The 23631-nt window shown below is 41.3% G+C and overlaps 1 protein-coding gene across 2 annotated transcripts; it reads right to left on the bottom strand.

Annotated features, from left to right (window-relative positions):
• Positions 1-477: 477 nt before the first annotated feature.
• Positions 478-23503, bottom strand: PDSS1 (decaprenyl diphosphate synthase subunit 1). Of its 2 annotated transcripts, none has more exons than XM_086466766.1 (11): positions 23363-23503; positions 21620-21684; positions 20625-20748; positions 20108-20238; positions 13365-13506; positions 12465-12576; positions 12267-12376; positions 5555-5635; positions 5258-5371; positions 1608-1688; positions 478-701 (listed from the first exon to the last, which is right to left on the bottom strand). In XM_086466766.1, the coding sequence occupies exons 1-11, from the start codon at positions 23486-23488 to the stop codon at positions 561-563; spliced, it is 1227 nt and encodes a 408-aa protein (XP_086322892.1). In that variant the 5' UTR covers positions 23489-23503; the 3' UTR covers positions 478-560. The 2 variants fall into 2 exon arrangements, with proteins under 2 accessions (XP_086322892.1, XP_086322891.1); XM_086466765.1 differs by having other exon boundaries at positions 23366-23488.
• Positions 23504-23631: the final 128 nt, after the last annotated feature.

Genomic DNA, 23631 nt, shown 5'->3' with positions numbered 1-23631 from the left:
GCTAGCAAGTAGCAACCCATAGCATTCTTGTGTTTCATGAGTTGGAAAACTTCTCACAGATGTGTATAACCAACTCAAGTCTACATAAAGTCTTTTATAATGACCAAGTTCCATAAATACACTTCCAGGTACTCCTGTAGTTTAACAGCCAGGAAAGCATTCAAGCCATCTCTCCTCACAGGAGTTCACCAGATGGTAACATGTGTGCTCTGCTTATTAGTGTGAACAAGTGAAATCTGGAACAACTTCAGTCCTCATACACTGATTTATATTTATTCTCATTGCGGCCTTCGTGCATCAACATGTAAACATCTTCCCCACCCCACACAATGAATAGCCCCCACTAAAACAATTGTACAGCACAGTTTGATTTGCTCTGAATTGTATGGCTTCTCACAATAAAACACTTTAAACTTTTGTTTTTTAAAAAAAAGTAGAACTTCAAAAAAATTTTTTTAAAAAAATAATTTTTGGTAGCCTGTGTTGGAAGCAAATAACTTTTGAAGTAAATTTAGGCACAGTCTGGTAAGTAGCTGCCAGCACGAGTGGAAGGAGTTCTCTCACTTGTCTCGCATGAGAACCATTTCCGTCAGTTGAATGAGGGCTTCTCGTTCGGGGGATGGCCGTAGCTTACTGATCTCTCGTGTAGCTTCGTGGCAGTAGCGCTGGGCGAGGTAGGTTGTTTGCTGCACACCATCACTCTTGGGTGAGAAGACAGTAATGGATAACTGGTCAGCCTCCCTCCTGCCTTTGGCCTCTTGCAGTTACAGGGGCAAGCTTTAAGGTCAGTAAGTACCCTGAACACTTAATTATATTTTGCGGGGAAAGGAAGAGGATTCATTCTATATTCAGTGAATCCTACATCTTCTCCCCAAAGTGTCGAAATACTAAAACTGACCTGTGCTAAACTTAAGGATACTTACAAAACAACGCTGCTATTAATAACGTACATAGAAACTAATGGCTTAACCCCTCCTCTCCCACCTTAAGACATGTACAAAAAGCCCCGTGCTATCCTGAAAAAATAGGTATTAATTTTGCACAGACAATTCTTCAGTCTTTTCAGACCAGAGTCAATTAAAACTGGAACAGGTTCCCTAATGAAATTGCTGATGCTCCATCCCTGGGAGCGTTCAAGGCCAGGTTCGATGGAGCCTTGAGCAACCTGGCCTAGTGGGAGGTGCCCCTGCCATGGCAGGGGGGTTGGAACTAGATGGGTCTTTGAGGTCCCTTCCACGCCAACCCATGATACGGAGTGTGCACTGCAGTTACAAGACTGGTAATTACATGCTGCTTACACCAGTTGTTGGATACAGGTGCTCTTCAGCTGAAAGAATACAGTTCATGCATGAGCTTTTTACTGTTACTATGTGGATTTTATGCTATTGGAGGGAAAAAAAGAAAAAAGCTCTTCAGTACTGAGCATTTCTGCTAAACCATAGGGCCGGTAGGCCAGCTGAGAGTACTAACTTGGTATTGCACATTGCATGTGACTTAATGTGCATTTGAAAATGCAGCCCTGCTATTTTACTTGAGAAGCAATGAATTTCAGACTGACTTTAGTAGGGACAGCACTTCAGGAATGGAATATCTGGTATCAGTCCTACCTGCAACACGTACTTCCGAGCACGTTCAACGTCTCCGGGCTTACTGAATCGTCTCATTATCATAGCATTCATTTCTGGAAACTAAGCACAAAGGGAGAAGGTTTTGTACTGCTTTTGAGTTGTTTTCCATGTCACTGCCTGCAGCACTAAGGTCACAAAGAAGCCAAAGTACAGACCTCTTCCCCTGCCGCTGTTGTTACTACAGGTACAGCTATACCTTAGTGGCTGCCACCTGCGTGGGACTGTAGTATAGCACAGCCCAAGCATTCACAACTTTGTTGGCTGGCTCTGTTGGCTGCAGCCAGTTGGTAGAGAAACTTTACACTTGCCCTTCCACCATGCTGAGGAGGTGATCCAGTGTGGTCAGTTCTGATGTGGCTACTTCCAGGTGCATCGCCTGGTGCAGGTATTCTTGTACCACAACTGATGGTTAGCGTTGGCACACCTTCAACTACCTCTTCTCCCACACATACAGCAAAGCACCCAGTAGGTTTGTTGTATCTGTATTGCACAGTTGAACCTGTAAAACCCTTCATGGTACCTTTGGCTGTTCTATCCAGTTATGCTTTCCACTGCTCTGGGCTCTGCCTGTGGAAAGCTCAGGACAGTTTTTTTGTAGGAGAAAAATGGCAATTATAATGTATTTTGCTTTCAATCATGTAGCACTTGTAGGCAGTACTGCACACTCCGTTCCCTACAAATCAGGTAGATAATGAAAGTCAGCTGTCTTGAGAAAGTAACTGCATCACTTAGCTAAACACACGGACACTTTCTTTGGACAGTCCAGAACTAGAAGAACCTGGTACTCAAGAAACAAAGGCCATAACTCAAGGCAGCTACTCTGCAGAGGAGTTGTTTTTAAAGGAAAGAAGTGTTTGTTCATCTTGTCTGAAAGGGTTGTAGTCAAACAGATTATTTTATTGCACTTGTAAACAATGATCTGCTTTCCTTGTACACCTTTGATCCTGAAACTGCAGATCTACAAACTTGTTAGGAAACAAACATGCAGCATCCCTCATTGTTGTGACACTTCCCCATTACTCACAGGTGGTCTTCTTGGAGGATACATGTAGAGGTTTAGGTGACTCATACTTGGCTTTCTTTAGATCCTAGCTTTCTTCCCGTGTAATGACAATTTAATTGCACTGTTCATATAATCCATTTTCGTATTATTCATATTTACAATGATATAGGATGCCTATGCTTTCACTTCTTAAATTTAAGCACTAAAGGATATAAAAATCCCATGACCTGTAATGCAAAGCTGTTATTAGCAGTTTTGCAGATTTAATGGGCAGTATAGCAGCATCTGACAGGAATGCTTGTAATAAAAAGAAACACTCGTTCTTCAGCTGTGCTAGTGTAAGAGTGGCTTTAGCCTTAGCGCATACTAGTGTATTTCCTTAAAAAAAAAAAACAAAACGTGGTGGTTTTTACTGAGTGAACTAACTTGTCTCACATCAAGCTGAACAATTTTCGTATAAAGGCCTCTCCTTAATACTGTAATGCACAAAGATGTATTTCAGAGGGAGGGGAGAGGACAAGAAGAAAAGGCTGTCATGGAAGGTCCAGAGCGCGTTAAGAATTAAAGTCAGTTTGTTAAGAAGACAACATGAGGATTACCAGATGTGTTAAAGGGTGTGCAGGGCAGCAGTAATACTGATTTCAACAGAAAAGACAGCCTATAACTAACAATTATTTTTTGGACTATCTTCAAGGCCTGCCTCAGGGCTTTTATTCTCAGATACAAATAGACGAAACACCTTTTAGTAGCAGCACAGATATGTGGCTGTTGAAGCTCCAAACTTTTTTTAGCACTTACTTATACTTTGTTTATATATCACTTAAATCTGTAGTGCTGTTCTTCCAGTTTCTTGAAAACAGCAGGAAATTTTCAGCAAAGCAGCCTTCCGGTTAGTGCAGAAAACTCTGCAAGACGGTCAAGTTATCTTTCAATGCAAGACCCTGCGCTTCCCTCTATCACAGATATAAATGAGGAAAAGCGTTTAAAAGTGACCGACAAAGAACAAGTAAGACTTTAAAATGGAACCAACAGATTTTCTTCTCTTGTATTTCCACATGGTGAACTCATTTATCTTATAAAGCTAATTGAATGATAGATGAAGTTGAAAGTCAGAGACAGCCAATCCAAACAAATGAGTAAGTTTTAATTTAAGAAAACTGGAATATTCAACACCCACAAGACAATCGGTGTCATCCATTCTCTGCCAAAATCAAGAGTGTTTGCAACGTGTCCTCGTTCCTCTCTACAAGTAGCTATAACCCACAAACCAACCAACCGACTTGTCTCACAACTGCATCCTCTTCCTGTACCTGAGTCTCTCACTGTTCTTCAGGCAACTCCAGTTGCTGATGACTAACAAGATCCTGCTGTTTATCAACTAATTCTGAAATAATGATTCCAGAACAAGTTTGTGAATCCCCTAGACGAGTCTGTGGGGAGGAACCAAGAATGTGGAGGACGTTGTTCTCAGCCTGCATTCGTCTGCATTCTGAAGTGGCTGATAGATACTCTTTGCTTTTCTGGCTTTTCCAAGATACAAGTCCTTGTAAATGCCCACAGGATGAGGAAACACGCACAAACACGCGTGTGTGTTCTGCCTCCCCCCACTCCAGACTCTTTTTTAAGAAAGAGGGGGAAGTAAATGTTATAAAGTTGTATTTTTTTTTTTTTTTACATTATTTAAAACTTTTCCCATGTAAAGCTTTGAGCAATTCCAATGAGAGATCACAGACTAGAGCACTACTGGAACTAGTTGTGCCAGTTTTTATATCATGCTGAGAAGTTTGGTAGGAAGGACTGCTTTCTAAAAGTCCCAAATCTTCTTTCCTCAGGTGAAGCAGAAGCTTGAGTAATGTGCATTAAACCAGTTTCTTCCCCTTTCATGGATCAGCACCAATTTTAATGTTTCTTTTGGAACTGCTGGCACCTCTGTTTTCCTTGTACTCCTCCAAATCATTTTTAAGCCACTAAAAATCTTGGCTGATTTTAAGCTTTTTTTATTTATGACACTCCTTTTTCTCAGTCAAACTACTATTACATTTACCTTCAGAAGGGTAACATTCTACATTACCTTCCCCCAATTGTAACTGGGTAGGACTCAAGGACAGAGAGATAAAGAGATCAAATCCAATAAATAGAGGCGTCCACCTAAAAGCTAGGCAGAGATTTAAGTTCTTGGCCCCAGGATGGATACAAAGCCCTGAACTTGGCAAAAAGCTGACATACATAGTCAAGCCTAGGGAGAACAAGGTGTCTCAGGAAAGAATATAAGCAAGAAACTACTTAGAAAGAACCTGCAGAAAATATGCAAAAAACTCTCTGAATACCTGCCCCTTTGTGAAGGTCGAGCACTTGAACGGGACTAGTGACTGCTAGACTGGTGCTCCTTTTGATACAAGGGCCTAACGGGAGGAGGCGCTGTGTGGGGAGGTGTTTCTCAGTCTGAAAGAACAGGCGTGTGCACACTAAATCCACCTGATCTTGAACGCACTGATTTTTCACACGTGCCCAGGCCACACTTGTCACTTGCGCTCTAGACTTGATGTGTTCGAGCTGGACCCCTGTGTGCGCCGTGAAAAGCATCGGACACTTTTTGGTTTGGGGAAACAGATTCTTGTTCACTTACCTGTCGACAAGCAAACAAGACTGGGCCTGTGGCTAAGCCAAGCTTGAGATCTGCTGCTGTTGGTTTCCCCAGATGGTTGGCACATGACGTAAAATCCAGCACATCATCTATTAGCTGGAAAGAGATAAACGTACAGGTTATTTTAAAACTTTTTTTTTTTTTTGACAAGAACTAAATACAGAATAATCCTTGTTACGAGAAGATTTATAGAAAGGATTAAGACAGCCCACTTTTTGATTTCTAAGGCAGTCTGGAAGTTAAGATTTTAGATTCCCTTTAGTTCAACAAAAGCACTACCTGAAAAGCTATGCCAACATTTTTTCCATACTGGTATGCAATCTCATGAACTTTAGGATCAGGGCAGCCTAGAATTGAAACCTAAAAAGAAAAAAAAAAACACCCAAGTAAACAGAAAGCTTTAGTTAGCATCCACTCTTAGCCTCTGACCATAGGTGTGACATAGCAAGCACAGACAGCAGGGATCTGGGAAGGGAAAAAAGCTGACTCAGTAGCACATTCTTGCTTATCTCTGTTCATGGATACACACAAATAGCCAAGCTTATTGGAAAACAAGGCTGAACAGCAGTGCAGTATTAAAAATATATTCAAGTCCGGAAAGAGATTAGCTTTATTAAGTATTTATCAGATTTAGAAATTACAATGCAAGGATGAAGAGAGAAGAAATGTCGACGCACTGCACATGCAGTCACACACAGTTACATTTATTACATATATAAATCAGCCAGGGGATAATTGGAGGTCAGGCAACAGATAAATGGACATTATATGCCTCATAAAAGATACACAAAACTGGATGTGTTGCATCCAGCATAGGAGGGACAACTGAGATAAGGACGATTATTTTTAAGGGTGATGTTAACTATAACTGAATTGCTCAGGAAGATGAGCTGGTTGGCTTGCAGAGAAAGGTACCAAGGGATAATTAATGGCAAAGAAAAGACAGTGAATGCAGAAAGTACACCAAGCTAGACAAAAGTATCACTAAACTGAGATAAATAAATCATTCTAATTGAGTACAGATAAAGGAATCGACTACTTGAGTGACAGAAGTTTTGCTGAATACACCCCACAAAGCTAACATATAGGACATGAACTAAGATTTGAGAATTAGTATCTTCCCTCAAAGTAAGGGCACTTACGCTTTTGCATTTATGTATTGATAATGCACTTTGCAAAATGAGGTTGGTTATATTTAAATACTCAGATTTATTTCAGCCTTCAATAAAGCCATTAGGAACAGGGGCCAAAAATCCATCCTGGTTACTGCACACATTCCAAATCTGCTGTGGCTAACAGAAGGAGTGAAGATACATTTTACCTAATGTAAGACTAAAAATACATGCTAGGAAAACCACGACATAAAAATATGTATGTGTGTGTATATATATATGAAAAAATTCTTCTTTAAGGCTAGGTAAAATAGGATTATTAAAAAAAAAAAAACAAACCCAAAACCAAAAAAACCCTGAACTAAAAGCGAGTCTGGTAGTAGCTTTGAAAGTGAACATGAAGATGGAAGTGAGAAACAACATTATGTCCTAATAAATGTGATGCAACTCGCACAAGATTAGAGACTATTTCATGCATCAGTGCATTTCATAACTGAGCATCAGAACACATCCCAGGTATAACCCGCATCCATGGATAATAGTTAAAACCCAGAGGAATCTGGATGCCTGAGGCATTAACAGCATCTCACATTTCCCAATTTTGTTTAAAAGAGGACAGTATAGCAGGAAAATAACGCTGTATATGTCTAATCATACAGAATCCTGAGGGCTATTAAACCAGAGAGAACTGCAAATATGAGGTACTTAAATAGACATTGCTAGGGTCTATCAAAGTAGAACATTTTGCCCTTTTAGCCTCCTTTTGATGCCTGTCTCTTCAGTAGCAGTATTTGTCCCAAAGAGCCAACATCATCTGCTGTAGTACCATGCCTAGCAAACTTGGTTGCTTCTGTAAGATCAATCAAATATTATCAGCAAGGCACGGGGAACGGATCTACCCTGTTTCAAGGTTTCTACCTACCACCACATTTCATGTGAGGAATTAAAATACGGAATTCAGTAGAACAGTGACAAAATCCTGGTTAATGCCAAAGGGTCAGAGTGAGCACAGGTTGGTAGATGGGGAGAGGACGTGCCATGTAAAGAGAGGAGCTTTCTCATTTAATCTGAAAGGTCAGAGCAAGAGCTATTCCTGTAGGTGGACAGTGTTCTGGGGACGCAGACTTTACCTATATAAAGAACCACAGCAGTATATGTGCATTTAAAAAACAGAACCATGAGTTACAGAACGTAACACAAGCAAAATCAATTCTTGTATCCTTGCAAGAGAAGGCCTCCACAGCTCCTATTCAAGTTATGAAATTTTCTGAAGACAAAAAAAATTTAAAAGTCCAGGAGATTGATATGCCTGTCACATCTCACGTGAGCAACGCTCTGACCATGACCACATCATAAACCTGCAACGTGACTGGGTCTTGTCTACCAGGGAGTTCCTTCAGAAGCCCGTTTCTCAACTGCTCTTGCGGATTATTGCCCCCATCTGGACACTCGCTGGGATGCGGGCAGGCCGCCTTGTCCCAGTCAGCCTGTCACTCTGAGAGTGATGGAGTTTAACTGAAGCCACACGGGGACAATAGCATGCATTGACAAATACAGATCAGGATAACAATGTCAATATAATGATCTATGTTCAAATGATAAAGCTCACCCTTTGAAAACATCCTGTAGGTCCCCTGATACAACTGGTTGATTACAAATTTAATCTTGCAAGAATGCAGACTTGTCCTCCACTAAATCCTGATGAAAAATCCTTCCTAATACCAAGTGGAACAAATTCTTTAGAAAGGTTCTTTGAATTCAGTATAGCAAGTCAATCTGCCTGGCATTATTTCAAACACACTTTTTAAAATAAAAAATTGTTTCTATTATTTTAGGTTACATGAGAGACTATAAACCAATCTTGCCTCTTCACTGAATTTCACATCCATAAATTATTCTGTCATCAGCTCTGGCTAGATATGTCCTGCTCTGTTATTTATCATGTGAGAACATGGAAGCTGGAGTTGAAAGCACTTGTGCATCTATACCAGTGCCCTGTAGGTCAGAGAGGAAAGCCTGCTGCTGGGCAGGGATATGCTTGCATGACCAGTACAAGAGAGGTTTGCGCTCACACTCCTAGATTTGTGGACACCATGGAAAGGAGAAGGCTCTGAAGTCTTCCCCTTTTCCAGCCTCTCTCCTCCATGCCCACCTCCAGAAGCAGTCAGGATCCTGCCTTCTCTTTCGTGGCTCATCCACCAGTGTCTTGCAGACAGGAGCACTGTTCTTTCCAATGGAATCACAGAATAGTTAAGGTTGGAAGGGAACACTGAAAGTTACTTCATCCAGTCATCTGCTCAAAGCAGAGCTTACTTCAGGCTAGATCAGGTTCAAAGTTAGATCAGGTTGCTGAGGGCTGTGTCCAGTTGAGTTCTGAGCATCTCCAAGGATGAAGATCCCACAGCCTGTCTGGGCAACCTGTTTGACCAACCTCATGGAGAAATTTTTCCCAATAGCTAATTGAATTTTCCCACGGTACAACGTGTCCTTTCGCTGCGAATCCCTCCATCCTCTCTACGCCCTCCCGTTACATAGCTGGAGGCAGCACGAGGATTCCCCCTTAGCCTTCTCTACCCAGACTAAAACCAGCTCTTGGCATGTCATTTGCTCCAGCCCTCAGCCATCACGGTGGCCCTTCACTGAACTCACTCTGTCTCGTACGAGGGAGGCCAGCCTTGAGGTCTCCATGTGCTGAACAGAGTAAAACAAGTCACTTCCCCTGACGTGCTGGCTACGCTGGCAGCGATGCAGCCCAGCGTACGTGTAGCCTCCACTGCTGCAGAGCACACTGCTCACGCTTCCTCCAGGCTCTTCAAATCCTTTTGGGTAACTACTCCTGAGAAGGGGGTTATGAAGACCTACCCGGGAGAGGAAGATGTCTACCCAGCAGAAGCACACACACACCCCCCCGCCCCCAGCAGCCAACTACCTTGTCCTGAGTCTGCATTTTCATACATTTGACCTTTTCTCAAGTAATTAATATTTTGACATGTTAACCAAGTACTTGTTTATGAAGAATTGTACTTTCACAGAAGTGAAGATTATCTGCCTGAAAATCTGTGATATATTTGTGCTAATCTTTCTCATAGCAAACATTATAAAGAAGAAATACCCCCCAAAGGAGTTACTGTATTTTAAATAATAAATAAGGAAATTTACTGGCTGACCATAATACCTGATGCTGTTACCCTACATCTGTCATTGGACTTCACTGGAGTCTGCAGGCCTAGTTGGACTGGAGCGACCAATTTTGCTGGTGGGGGTCAGAGGTCTTACTTTCCTAGACAGCAGTTCCACACTGACAGGTTTTTTCTGATGGTGCACACACCAAACTATGAACTAGTTAAAGCAGGAGCTCACAGGTAGTTCCAGAGCTGCAGACTATTGCTGTTCCGCAATCCCTAAGGCAGACCCTCCATACACAGCTTGCCTTACACGAGGAGGCTGCATACTTTCTCCTAACAGAGAAATCAAGAATCTCAAGTGCAACTTTACACTTATCTCAAAACAAGCACGATTTAATCCCTCTTCTGAAAGTATGCTGTGCAAAATATAAACAGCTTTATGAGGGTTAGGAATTCACATTACAAAAAAAAAAAAAAGACAGGAAAAGAACCCGCTCAGCTTATTTTGCCATCAAGCTTGCTTGATGACTAATAGAAATTCCACTTCAGCTTTATTGTTTCTGAATTCTTGCACCAAAGTCACCTCTCATGTTTCTCTGAAAAATGCCTTTCAGTTACTAAGGCTTCACTGACCCTCTGGGCCATCTGCCACCATTTCCTTGTGCAATGCATTACTTTGACTGCAACTTTGGTAACGTTACCCCATGCAGAACTACTGCAGAAATGAACTGGAGACTGGGATGGCTCTAACACCTTGAACAGACTGTTCTGTCCATTAAAAAAAAATTACTCTGCCAACTTAAAGGACTTTTGGTTTAAATGCAGTAATGCTTTGGTGATGCAAAAGGTATCTAGTACAGTGACTAGACCAGTGTTGACAGACTACCTATCATCTCATTTAGACATTTTTCCAGGAATATTCTACTTTTCCATCTCTAATGCATGACACTGTAGAATTCTAAGATGCTACCTGAACTTGCTTGACATCTTGCCAGTTAATACTTTTACCTTATTTATGCACAGAAACAAATCACCGTGTTTTTCCTACCATTAACAGGCACTGAACTGCTTCCAGTGACACTCTAGCCTGGTTGTAACTGATGTCCTGAAAACCTGTAATCTCTCTCCTTAGCTTTGTCCCTGAAAACAAGATGTGAATACTCTCAATTCCCCAACTGAATTTCCTTTCAAGCTGGAACTGACGATCCTGCTTATCACTTTTACCCTACAGAAAACACAACCCCTTTTTGATTCCAACTTTTTCCTCAGCAGCCAAAACAATCTAAACAAAAAAAAAACAACACCCCCCAAAACCCCCCAGATTTCAAACAAAAAAAAAAATCCCCTTTTCACTGCTATCAATAGAGTTCTCCTAATCCATGCAGAAAGAAACTGAGGGGGACATCCATACAAGTCATTGCTACTGTGTGCAGTAGCAATGGTTTTGCCATAAAGACAGACCTCTCTCTTGTTCTTCCTTTGTAACACAAATTTTACTGCATATAAAATTCCAGCAATTTGGCAACAGAACAACTCAGAACAACCACTAGAAGAAAAGCAGCCAAACACCCCCTTCGCCAGCATCACAGCCACAATCTGGAGGGAAGTGCTTAAATCCTTAACTCTTGCAAGTTATGAGAAGGACAAAAACTCAAAATAGCATGTTTGTAAGGGGAATCCACCCAGTGGGAAGGTGATTTCTTTGTCTATCTGTGAAGCTTCTTTTAGGAAGACTGTCAAAGTGAATATAAAGACTTGCATGTTTTTATTCGGGCAGCAGAACAATGTGATGCTCCTTACTAGTCCAATTGTCCACCAATACAAATGAAGCCTTGCAAAGTGAAATTCTTGCCAGGGTCATATTGCCATTAATAGGAGCAACCCAGAAGACTTGATTTGTTTCCTCCAACTAGAAAGAAAGCTATTTTCCCTCCCCACAAAATCTGTGTCTCTCATGATCCATTTAATTTAAGCAATTTTCAACTGCTATTGCACAAATGTACCAGTCCTCTGAGAACAAAGGAGGATGACTAACAGTAGCACAGACTTTTGAGTCCAATTCCCTTAGAACTCCCTCTTGCTATAGCACATACCAGCTATGCTGCCTTTAATAAAAAACCCAAAATAACAACTCTCTTTTGGGGTGAGAATTTTGCTCACCTTTTCCATTTTCTGCACTAAAACTAAACATATTTTTTGAATAAGAACATCATCTTAAACCAGATCCTTTTGTAATGAAGTAACAGAACTCAGTGACAGACAGGGTTGGATACAGCAATTGATAATTAAAAACCTCAGACGAATCAAGAAGTACATGCTTCTGTCCTTTTACAATGTAATGCAGAGTATACATAATTAGTTGTTTTCTCCCACTGTTATTATTTAAGGTCCCACTCGGTACCAATGAGTGGGACCAGATGTCAAAGAAGACTTAAAATCAAATTATAGATTCAAGAATTATCAACTGAGATTAAAAACACTGGCTCAAAGTTGCAGAATTTTATAAATTAAAGGCTGCCTCTGTGAACCTTATTTTGATTCCAGTGAGGTAACAATAAATCTGTGTATGAATATAAAACGAAAGAAAAAGTGAAAACCAATACTGGAGGCTACACAGCTGAACTGTGATAAAATGCACAATCTCAAACCCATTCACATTCTGTCAGAAAACCATTTAAAGGGTTTGCTTTGGAGGGTCTCCAGAGAAAACAGCAATAACTAGGAGTTAACTTTAGAAAAGACAGACGTACATACTGCTTTACAACTGTTTGCTATAAGACTCGCAGTCTTCTTAAAAGTCTTCTCGAGGTAGTGAGCAAATCTTTCATTCTCATTTTCCTTGGAACCCAACTGGAGGAATTCACCTAAAAAGTTGCACAGACGGGAGTTTACATTTGTGGGTTTACTGCTTAGGCAAGCAAATCTGAAGATAAAAATAGAAAAAGACCTTACCACGCACCAGATCTTCAATCACCTGAGTTAGAACAGAGATGATAGTAGTGTTTCCAATTCGTGCTAAAGCTACAGAAGCAGCTGAGAGGATGAAGTCACCAGCTAGAACAGCCTAAGAATAATAAAAAAAAAAATTGATCTTTTAAGTCTTTTCCTGTAAGTCCTAGTACAGACAATAACATTTCCTTTATTTGGCAGGTCTACTCACATCACATCATTTTCCTACATGAAGGACTCATTGTACCAGACAGAAAATAGCAGATAACCAAATATTAAAACCTGAACCATTTTTGAATCCCTACCTTATAGTGCTGTTTGTATTTTTCTATATAAGCACTGCCCTTCCTGTATGCAGCATCTGAATACGTGTTTGCCTGCGAAGTTTTTTTGAACATTACTTCTCTGTTTGACCGTTCTGTTTTGACTGTTACGCCATGTCAGCTCTGAATTGCCCTAAGTTCTGATGCGTCAGCGCTGTGCTTCTTTCCTTGCATTTTCTGATTAAGACCTTCCTGTTAATGTTCTATGAAGAAACACCTCTCAAAAAATGAAAACAAATTTCATGCTGACTGAAAACCTTTTTGAGTTTACCACTGAATCAGAGTAACATTCAGTGTTCTGGATGAGGTACAAGTTCAAAGCATTCCAACAGCACTGAAGCAAATGGGATAGGGAATGTAAAACCAGCAAGAATCGCACTACAATCACACATTATCTAATGCTTTCAGCAGTTCAGGAAAGGAACACACATCTATCTTACCCACAGTCTGTGCATACCTCTTCATGCTTTTTCTGGCATATCCCAAGACTGTGCCTAGGGACAGTAATGTGACAAAACCCCTAGGTATTTGTGCTCTGCTGAAACTCAAAGGCAAGTCTTGCACATAATAGCAAACTCACCTTCCTCTCTCCCCAGATCTGATTGACTGTCATTTTTCCTCTGCGAGAATTGGCATCATCAATAACATCATCATGAACTAGGCTAGCTGTGTGGATCATCTCAGCAATTATGGCCACAGAGCGCTGGCTTGCTTGCACCTCCCTAAAATAAACAACATTAACTGTCAAATTAAATCAATTATATGTGATGCAATACACTAAAATAAATCTCTACTAAAACCAAACAAAAAATGTTTCTCTGAAAACAGCTGTTGCAGCTTTTCCATGGTCTGAACCCCATCTCTGAAACCTGGAATTAGGAAGACAAGGAAAGTAAGATCACGTTAGTACAGTAAGTGAAATGTGACGTTTCCATCCTTATTAGGCCTGTTTCTGCCTTGCTGCATTAACAGTACTGCAAAATTCCCAAGTTATTGACTTTAATCCCTCTAAATCCAGACTGCAATAAATAGCACGGCATCAAGGACACTTGGTTCCAAAGAGATGGAAATCTGGAAAAGGGCAGAGAAAAGAACGCCAGGTAGCTTTGTAGATGAGTTTTAAGTTTTCCTTATCTCTGTGTTGCTCTTCCTATAAGATGCAGCATCACGAACTCTCCAAAGCTGGCTAACTCTACTAACCAGCAAGCTGGAGAGATCAGCAGGCACAGAAACTTGCATTCTACATTTGAAAGACATCATTCATGGATCTTGTCCTTTATGTTATCTGATTACCTTAAGACGCAGAGGTTCTTCTAAAGCCTGAGGAATTAACTGGAATTACACTGCAATCACTTCAGGACTGTAAACACTAACTATCTAACACTTACTGAAATTCAGCCTTTGGGAGAATCTAACACTGATGATTCAACTCTCAGTAGTTCACACACCTACTTTACTTTTTAAACTAGGTGAAAAGAAGGTAAAGGAAGAACATAGAAGCAATTATCTAGGGACCAAGGCTAGCAAAATGAATATAAAAGAGCCAACCTAGCTCACACAAAGGACCATCTACCCTAGTACCCAACTGCTACTTCCTTGTTCTAGTATCTATCTTTTTCTACCTGTTTTCATCATGGGTTGCATGCAGGATCCCAGAAATGGCTATCCCAGTCAGCCTTGCCTTACAGCTGTAACAAGCCCACATAGGCATTAAAAAAACCCCCACAAAACCACACCAAACTCAACAAAAGAAAAAAACCACCACACCAATAACCAGAAAAACCCAACAAAAGAAAAAATTACTTCTGATAAATAGAAACCTTACTTCTGGTATACAGATAACAGAGGAAATCACACTACTTGCCAGCAGAACAGAAAAAGAATGGAGAGAAACAGAAGACAGTCATTTCAGCTCAGCTGAAGGGAATTTAAAATCTTCTTGCATTGCCTATGTCTATTAAAATCTAGTGATTAATCACAAAATGAAAGAACATCTTGCAGTCTGCTGACATAACACTGCTTTCTGACACCTACCTCTATGCAGAACTCTGCATTGCTGTCAGTGAGAGTTCTACATCCTGAACAATAGCAGGATGCATGGCTCATAGGCTGTGAAAATGTAGCTTTTAAACAGAAAATAAGAGCTGGAAACCTTCACGGTCATTTGAAAGTTAAGTTTTACTGTGAACTAGTAATTTAGTCAAATGCTAGTTCAGTGTAAGTAGTTTTCCAAAATAAATTATTGTTACTAAGCAGGAGAACTTACCTTCAAAAAACTGTAAAGGTCTCCAGCCTCTTTCATTCACTGGTCTCCTTTCAGGGACTCCCTTTTTCATTAATTATGTCAGCAGACTGGACTTCCTGCTGGGAAGTAGCAGTAAATGGCAACACTCACCAACACACCAAAATCTTTCAGTAGTATGAAGACAGCACAAGGACAGACATTTCAAAAGTGGGTTTTCAAAAGTTCTGCATTATAGTGCATTTTGTCTCTGACAATGACTAAAAATGGCATAGGAATGCTCATAGTTCACGTGTCTGGTTCCCAGAATGTTGTATCAAATGTGATAATTCAACCTGAAGGACTTTTTAAAATTACTATTTCTGCAAGGTCTTGAGCAAGGTTCTTCCCATCACTGGCAAAAAATTTTGCAATAGTTTCCTACAAACAACCTGCGAGAGTAATTCTGAATCAGAGCATGCCTATTTTAGGGAAAACACACAAGAAACAGGATCGTTCTCATTCCCTTTTTCATTCTGCTTCTCCTGCAAAACAAAAGCAAAAAGTAGCAGTAACTCAAGTCAATAGATAACTGGGTCCCCACAAGTCCAGTAATTGGGGAGATGCCATTTTTAGGTCATTCTCAAAGTAAAGGGACCCCAAGATGATATATATATTTACACAAAATTTTTATACAACTGTTAAGTTTATCTTTTTACACGTGCATTATATTAATGTTTAAGTCCTTTATCATGTTCTATTTTTCAGTAGGACCCCCTGCTTGATTCTGTGCTAAGCTTTTACAGACCTACAGTACCCCGAGGTCTTCTCCATCACAGAACACTTTCCTGTACACTGGAACAAGACGAAGGCTGATCTTACAGGTTAAAAAAACCGCAACAACCAAACACACCTCTCCCTCCAACTATCCCTCTTCAAAAAAAAAAAAAAAAAGGGAGGGGGGAACTCAAAATAATACAAACAAAGAGTTTTGCAATGTGTTTGCCCATAAGTAAATATTGCCAGTTTAAAGACAGGAAACATCCAAAAGAAGTATTTCTCGCGCTATTCTGATGGACTTATTTCCCTTTTTCCACCTAAATCTTTTGTGCTCACTATTTTCTCCATTGCGATGTCTCTATTTGTGCTCACTATTTTCTTTATTAAGATTTCGCTGTACTTCTTTGGCCTTCTTTTATTTGTCTATTCCTCTCATTTTGGCTGCAGAAACAGAAATAAAAACTCCTATTTGCAAAAATCTCTGGAGAATACGCCCTAAACAGAAACATTAGGTCCCGTCAGGCTAAGTGATAATTCTGTGAAATTCTGCACACAGTATGTGAAGAAATGCCAGAGGATGTGTGAAATTGAGGGTTTGCATGACCTTAGCTTAAACTCCTTACAACAATTCTCACTTTCGCACAAAGCTAAGTCACTATCATTAAGCAAAAAGCCATTGCCCAAAGGACTCAAGGTTGGACTTCTGACACTTGGATCTTCAAGGGAAAAAAACAACATACCAGCACAGAACAATTTAAATGCTTCAGACACTTACCTTTTTGATAACAGTTCAGATTCCTTATACAACTGTCATTCTCCTAATTATGACTACAATAAAGTGACCTCATTCTATAAAGACAGTTAACCTGATGGGTCCATTCTAAATACTTGCCCTTCCTCAAATCTAAACATAAACAATCACATCACCTAAGCTGTAAGCAGAGCTACCTGTGTGTTCCCCTCCGTTCATTTTAAAAGTCTCAGCTATTCTGGTGGGGCTCTGCGACGACAAAGAGGTCTCTGAGGACTGCCTTGTGATCAGGACCTATAACTTTACAAAGTTGTGTCCTGTTATTTTTACCAGCCAAACAAGGATGAGTATTACCTTTTCTACTAGTATTGCACAAAAGAAAAAAAAAAAAAAAAGAAAGAAGAGGCAAAAGCATGCTGGGTCCAGCGATTGTACAACACTTAAGAATGGCAGCCAGATGAAGCAGAAACTCAACATCAGTAACATAAACCCCGGAGGCAGAATAAGAAAAGTATGCTAGGGATGAACAGCACAGGATATTGGCTTACCCCGCAAGTCTACAGATGTTATGGCTAGTGTCTTTGATTACATGTATGGTAACCAAAGCTTCAACAAAGAAAAACAAGTTTGGGAGAAGAATGAATATTATCTGAGGAAAAGAACGATAAAATGCTTCAAGGGAAATGACAAGTTGAAAAAGGAAAAACATCTTTAAAAAAATGCTGGGACAATTAGAATGGAAAACAAGTATTTTCTTCCCTCAGGTCTATAGTAGAGCAGCAGAGTTACAAATATGCAGTGCTTCCTTCGCTACGTATACAATTTTCCTCACAAACAGTAAAAAGTTGGAAGAACAACTTGTCACCTGGAAGCAATGCTGCTTTAAGAAGCAACAATAATGAAATCAGTATCAGTGTGGAACTGGAAGTATACATATATACAAAGCAGGTGTAACACAGCCTGCTTCAAGAAGCTTAAAAGCAAGAGAGAAGAAAATGCCCATAAAACTTCATCAACTGACAGTAAGTGGGTATCCACAATATGAAAGTATATTCTTTTGGCATGGCCTACCCAACCCTCAAAAAACATTGGTCATCATGCATGAACCAAAAAGCAGTACAGTGAAGACTTGTATTAACATATGTGAATTTTAATTACAATCATAGGCTTAGAGACAAGTGGCATGAGGCAAAGAGGAGGAAGGGAGATACCCTGGGATTTCATTCGCACCCTTTGCTGAAACATTTCTGTTCTCCCTACTCAGAATTTCATTCTAAAACGACATGACAGAGATAGTGATTCAGTCTGTCCTTATACAAGGAACATTCAGATTAATGAGGAGCCTTTAAACATCAAACATAGTTTGAGGTGCTGACAAAAACTGCAACAGATGTACAAAAGCTGCCAAATGACACAGGCATCTATAAATCACAGCACTTATGCTGAGGGTTGGCTACTGTGAAGCAAACAGTTCCCTTAGGCATATGTGGCACTTGAACTCTGAGATCACTTTCTCAATGGCATAGGGCAGGTCTGTAAACTGGTCCTTATGGTTTCAAGTCAGCATAACACGTGGACAAGAATATGTCCATGAGCATATACATATGTCAAAAGACAACAGATAGACTTGGAGCACATAAAGGCAAATTCAGTTCTTTCTATAGCTACTTCTTGTCTTTGATTTGCTCACCTCCTACACTATATGACATCAATTCCAGCCTTCTTGGTATTGCATGCCCACTACATAATTTAGTTCATAAGCTTCTCATGCTACACACTAGAATGAGACAAAACTATTTTTCCTGTTATTTTGACTAGAAGGATGCTCCAAAAGCTCTCTGCCCCAGTTGTTGAAAATCTAATCCTAAGTTCCCACCCTCTTAGCAACGTCATCCTTTGTCTTAAATAGCTCTTTCACCCCTGTTCCTGACAAAATTTGTAGACAAGTCCTTCATTCTCCCTGATTATCTTTGCAGTCCATCCCTGAAGCTAGCTGGACTTATCTTTTTTTGAACGTGAGGATCAGACATGCTGATGATTTCACAAAGTGCAATATACAAGGGTATCAGCACTCCTGTAGCTGAACTGGATATACTACGCCTGCTAGGATTACTTTAAGGTTTTTCATAGGGAAGGTGGCTGCAAATCACACTGGGGTTACACCCTAACAGGACACTCATGAGCCTCCAAGCTCAAGCAGAAATTTTTGGGTTTTTTCTGCTTCCTTTCATTCTGCCATGGATGGCCAGTCATCAAGAATGATTCTGTCATCAAAAAGTGCCATCATCACACTCCTGTTTTTCATGTCAAGATCACTCATGAAAATATTAAACCAATGAGGGCTGTGACAAAGGACATCCTCAAGGAGTTTCACAACCGATGTTGTTCCTTTTGCTACCTCTAAGACAATTACAAGAAGCAGTACTGAACAGAGAACAGAATCAGGCTGGAGTGAACTTCATTAATCCTGGACAATGTTTTCCTAAAAGAAGAGGAACTGGCACGGACAGGACAGGACACTGCCAACTAGGTTTTGCTTTCTCCTTCGAAATTAGATTCACATAGGAGGGGGTATACCAGGAGAGATGTCATATCAAGCAGCAAAATACATGCCACACTCTGAGGTAGAATCAAGTCCAACAGGGCATTAACCTACTGCTAAGGAAAAAATTATGAGAGCTGAGAGAAATCCCTTAAGACTGATAAATTAGTCTTGAAATACTTCTGGCAAGGGACCAAAGATTTCGTATTTGAAATTCTATATGAGGGAAGACTGGAAGCATAGCTGGAAGGCAGAGAGCACTCCAACCAACGTCTTTCCTTAAAACGCTAACATAACAACTGACAGAAACATGTGGAAAGAAGCACTGGCAATCAGCCACAGCAAGGAGGGGTAGAGAGTACAGGGCGAGCATGATGTTCTGTTCAGTTAAGACAGCTTTCAAAAGACAAGTGACTTGAGGGACACGAGGATTATACCAGCTCTAAGTGTGGAATCTTACATTAAAGTGTAAAAACTTGCTCCTAAAAGGGGGCGCAGGGAAGTCTCTGATTGTTTTGAATGTCTTACAGCTTCGTACATAATCATACCACCTGCTTAATGGCTTTTCTGCATAATTACAAAAAAAAGCTATGAAAATCTCTTCTTGCAGCAACTGTGACAAGAGTTTAATAGCTACAGGAGTGGTTACAAATGAAAAATACTTCTAATTAAGTTCATCTAGTTTCAAGAAGTATTAAAGGTTTTAATAAAGCTTTTATATAAGAAACTAAAATTGACTAAAAGCCTTACAAGTATCAGAAGTCGGCAACATTATCTATCCATCACCAGTTGCAACTGCACTTAGTCCACAATTTTACACGTGGAAGCATGTAATAAACCCAGTAGTTCCCTTTGCACTGCTAACTACAAAAATACGGCTTCACAGTGGAACTTAAATTCAGGTTTTACGGATGAGCTTTTTATTTTCATAAAGTTACTAGACATATTTTTCAGGAACACAAGAATGATAAATTTCAAGTACAATTTATATATATATATATGTCCATACATCTAAAAGTGATCACTCACCTGGAATTATTATGGTGAATGTTGCAAGCCCTTGCCATTAGCACCACAATCATTGGTCGAAAAGCCTTTCCTTTCCCATCAAAGTAATAATCACACATTTCCTTAAGTTCTGCTGTAGATACAAGTAATTCCTATAAAAAAAGGAAAAGAACGTATCAACATAAAAGTCACAAAGCCAATCTGTTTAGTGTAAGCAAAACAGTATGCATCTATAAGGTCATTGCCTATATTCATTCCGCACAACGCAAGCTGAAGTTGTTTTTAAAATTACTATGAGTAATTTGAAACACAGATGATGTATTCCAGCAGTGTAAATCAGGAGGAAAAAACCCCACTGCATTCTGGTTCTACAAGGTATGTAGAAATGCTCTCTTTGCCTTCAGTTTAAGTTTCAGACAGAAACATAACACAGAATGTTCACAAAGAATATTCTTTCAGTAACTATCCTCCAAAGCGATGGTTGGTGTTAAAATCAGAATCATCACAACATCACAGAATAATCGCCAAAATCCCTTACCTTTTTAATATCTTCATAGAGATTCTTCAAGTCTTTTCTACCAAGTTGAAAAGGATCTTGGTATTTTTCATCACTAACTGTCTTACTGCAGCTACACAAGTGGGATGTACTTGTATGATGACACCTGGCAACAGTGTTTTTCAAGAGAGTAATGTTGTTAAAAGCCAGCCTTCCCCGGTTCCCCAAACAGCAACATTCCAAAGCATTTCCTCCTCCTCCTCCTCCTTTCCCCTCACACAAAATTTAACCAAATGGCTAAAATATAAGCAGAAGGCATCAAACCAGTCTTTTCAGCCAGTTAATAAGGTGCAAGGACAGCACAGCTACATATTGATGATAGTAGACTGGCAAAATGCAGCATTTGGCAAACCTCCCTCCCTCCTTAACAGATTACAGAAGTCTTCTGAGACACATGAAACTACCTTGTTCTCAATGTAGCCAATTGAATACACTACCGATAGTATACTGTACACTTGGTGAGGAAGCCTTCCTCTTCCAGTAACACAATTATTCTGTTACTTTCTTCCCCCTCCTGTATACTCCTGGAAGAATATTCCTGACTTGGATTTGAAAGTTCTCCATGGCACACTCAGCTACATTATAAATTATAAATGAAATTAGTACTTCCAGATAGCATGATGATGATATGAAAGATCATTAGTAAAGGGTGAAAGCTCCACCTGGATGCATTAAGATGCATTAGGCTTAGGTCCATTTTTTTTTTTATGTTCCCTGAAGTGGAAGTTCTTACTTTGTTTCCTTTTTCAAAGTGAACCACATGGGTTTTCTTGGGGCATTCTTGCTTTGCCTGTTGCTCTCCAGGATGGAGGACTTAGATTCAGACTCAGCACCATAGCAGCAGTCTACGCACAATTATCCAACTAGAGCAAATAACCTTATTTTCAAAGTTTGCAGCTCACAGGTGTAACTACCCAGTTCACCCCATAACTATGTCTTAACCCATTATTATGCAACAATACGGATCTCCAGCTTACCGCCAAAATACATTACATATTTTTGGAAATGACAAAGTTGAACTTCTTTGGGTAAAGTGACACATCTGCACAAAGGAAAATCAGGGTTAAATTAATAGAACTTTAAACTGACAGAAAGCATTTGATTACAAAAAACAAGCACCTATTCATCGGCACTGCTCTATTTCTCCATTTTAACAACCCAGCTGCAAAGGGAGTGTCAATGTCCTTCCATATCATGTGAGACATAACTGCCAATATGTACATTAGCTTCTGACTTAAACTGACTCTTCCACTCAGGAGTATTGGACTTTCTCCCCTCGCAGGACCAGCCCAGAAGGCGTGTCAGTTAACCTCTCAGAATGACTCTAATGAAACCTTGCTTTTGCACTCGTGGAAGGTGCAATTTTCCAATGTTCCGTCTTGCAGATAAATCTGGACTACACTAGTCAAGGCCCAGCGAAAAGGACAAGAGCTGTTTCTATAAACTACTATACTAACGGAAGAACATGTTCTTGTTTTCCCCTGAAGCAATTCTAATTCAGCTTGCTTATGATAATTTACACCTGCAGACCTTCCTTGCTAGATGTCAAGAACATAACTTTCAAACCCAGCAATCTCTCCAATGATCTCTTCCTGCAGATGGAGCCCAGGAGCCTGGGGGAAGGTGCAGTCCTAGGTACACGATTCCAGCAGAGATAGGCTGAGAAAGGAACCGCACCTTTTGCTCTGCTCCTGGCAGTGCTGCCACGAACTACCCAGCCCTGCCCTGGAGTGCATGCTGACTCAGGGGCCCAGTCATGCTGAGCTAGCCTGAAATCATTCCAATCCCCATGTTTACCAAACTTCCTCTCCAAAAGTGCACATGCTCAAGGAGACCTAGAGCTGGAGAAGAGTTCCCCCAACTTGCTCCTCATACCTCAGTGTCTCCTTGTACATGGCTTGAAGTCTATCTCCTTGGACACAGGGAGAGAATCAAGAGCACCACAATAGCTCCAGGGCACCCTTCCGATCTTCTTGCGCACAGGATGAAGAAAGGCCAGGCAAGGGAAGGGGAAGGAGAGGAACCCTAACTTATAGATTTGCAACTCTGCTGTCTGACTTCAGTGCCCAGCCTGATGGCTGACACCTTTATAATGTCACCCTCTCATAGCTCTCACTGTCTTCTGTTGTTAAAAAATAGCTGATCTCTTCCTATTCTTCCTTTGCTGAGGCCACAGACAGCCTCTCCCCTTTACACTGCTGCTTAACACTCTAAGCCTGGGTCACGCACTATGCTGGACACATTACAGCCAAAACACTACCGCAGGTCAGAGCGGTCGCTTGGCCTCGTAAGGAAGGTGCAAACAATGCAGTAAGAGAACTGGCCCCCATTGCAACTCATAACGCTGACTTACAAACACGTCGAAAATCTCACACTAATGAGAATCGCTTTCCCTGCTCCCACCTCGAGAAGCCTCCAGAGAGGCTCTTCCCCACAACTGCAACCAATCCTGCCCTAAAAGCCCTTCAGCCTGTATTTAACCTTGCACCGAGAGCGCTCCTACGCCTTGCAAGGCCCCCGCCGTGGGCAGGGAACTGCCCGTCCTCCCGCCCTCGCACCCCAGAGCCGCCCTTGGGCCTTCGCGCTGCCTGGGCGGCAGGGAAGCGTGGGCTGAGGAAGGTCCGACGCGGGGCAGCTGTGACCGCCCGACCCCTACGCCCCGCTCGCCACCCCATTCATTCCCGGTGACCTCCAGGCGCCCGCCGCCGCGCCGCACTCACCGCCGCGCTGGGGGCCGCCGGCGGGCTGCGGGAGCCAGGCCCCTGCGGGCAGAGGCGCGGCAGGGAGCCGAGAGGCGGCGCTCGGCGGGCGGAGGCGCCGCACCGCCACCACCAGCGCAAGGCCATGGTGTCCCCCAGCCCCGCCGCGCCGGCACCGCCTTCCGGCACCGCCGCGACCCGGACGCGGAAGCCAGGCGCCGCCGCCGCCCTCGGGCAGGGGTGCCGGGAGGACGTCCGAGCGGGGGGGGGGGGCCCTTCCTCTCGCCGCT

This window comes from Leptosomus discolor, chromosome 6, assembly GCF_034619465.1.
Source record: "Leptosomus discolor isolate bLepDis1 chromosome 6, bLepDis1.hap2, whole genome shotgun sequence".
In the NCBI taxonomy this organism is placed as follows: Eukaryota; Metazoa; Chordata; class Aves; order Leptosomiformes; family Leptosomidae; genus Leptosomus; species Leptosomus discolor.
The sequence above is the reverse complement of the archived record's forward strand: the minus strand, read 5'-3'. Positions and strand labels throughout refer to the sequence as shown.

Coding starts and splice junctions, on each gene's coding strand:
- PDSS1 (XM_086466766.1), bottom strand. CDS start 23,488: ATGGCCTTGCGCTGGTGGTGGCGGTGCGGCGCCTCCGCCCGCCGAGCG. Junction 5,372..5,554: donor ATGTTGGCATAGCTTTTCAG/GTAGTGCTTTTG, acceptor ATCTCTTTCCAG/CTAATAGATGATGTGCTGGA. Junction 1,689..5,257: donor TCTTGTTTGCTTGTCGACAG/GTAAGTGAACAA, acceptor CTTTGTGCTTAG/TTTCCAGAAATGAATGCTAT.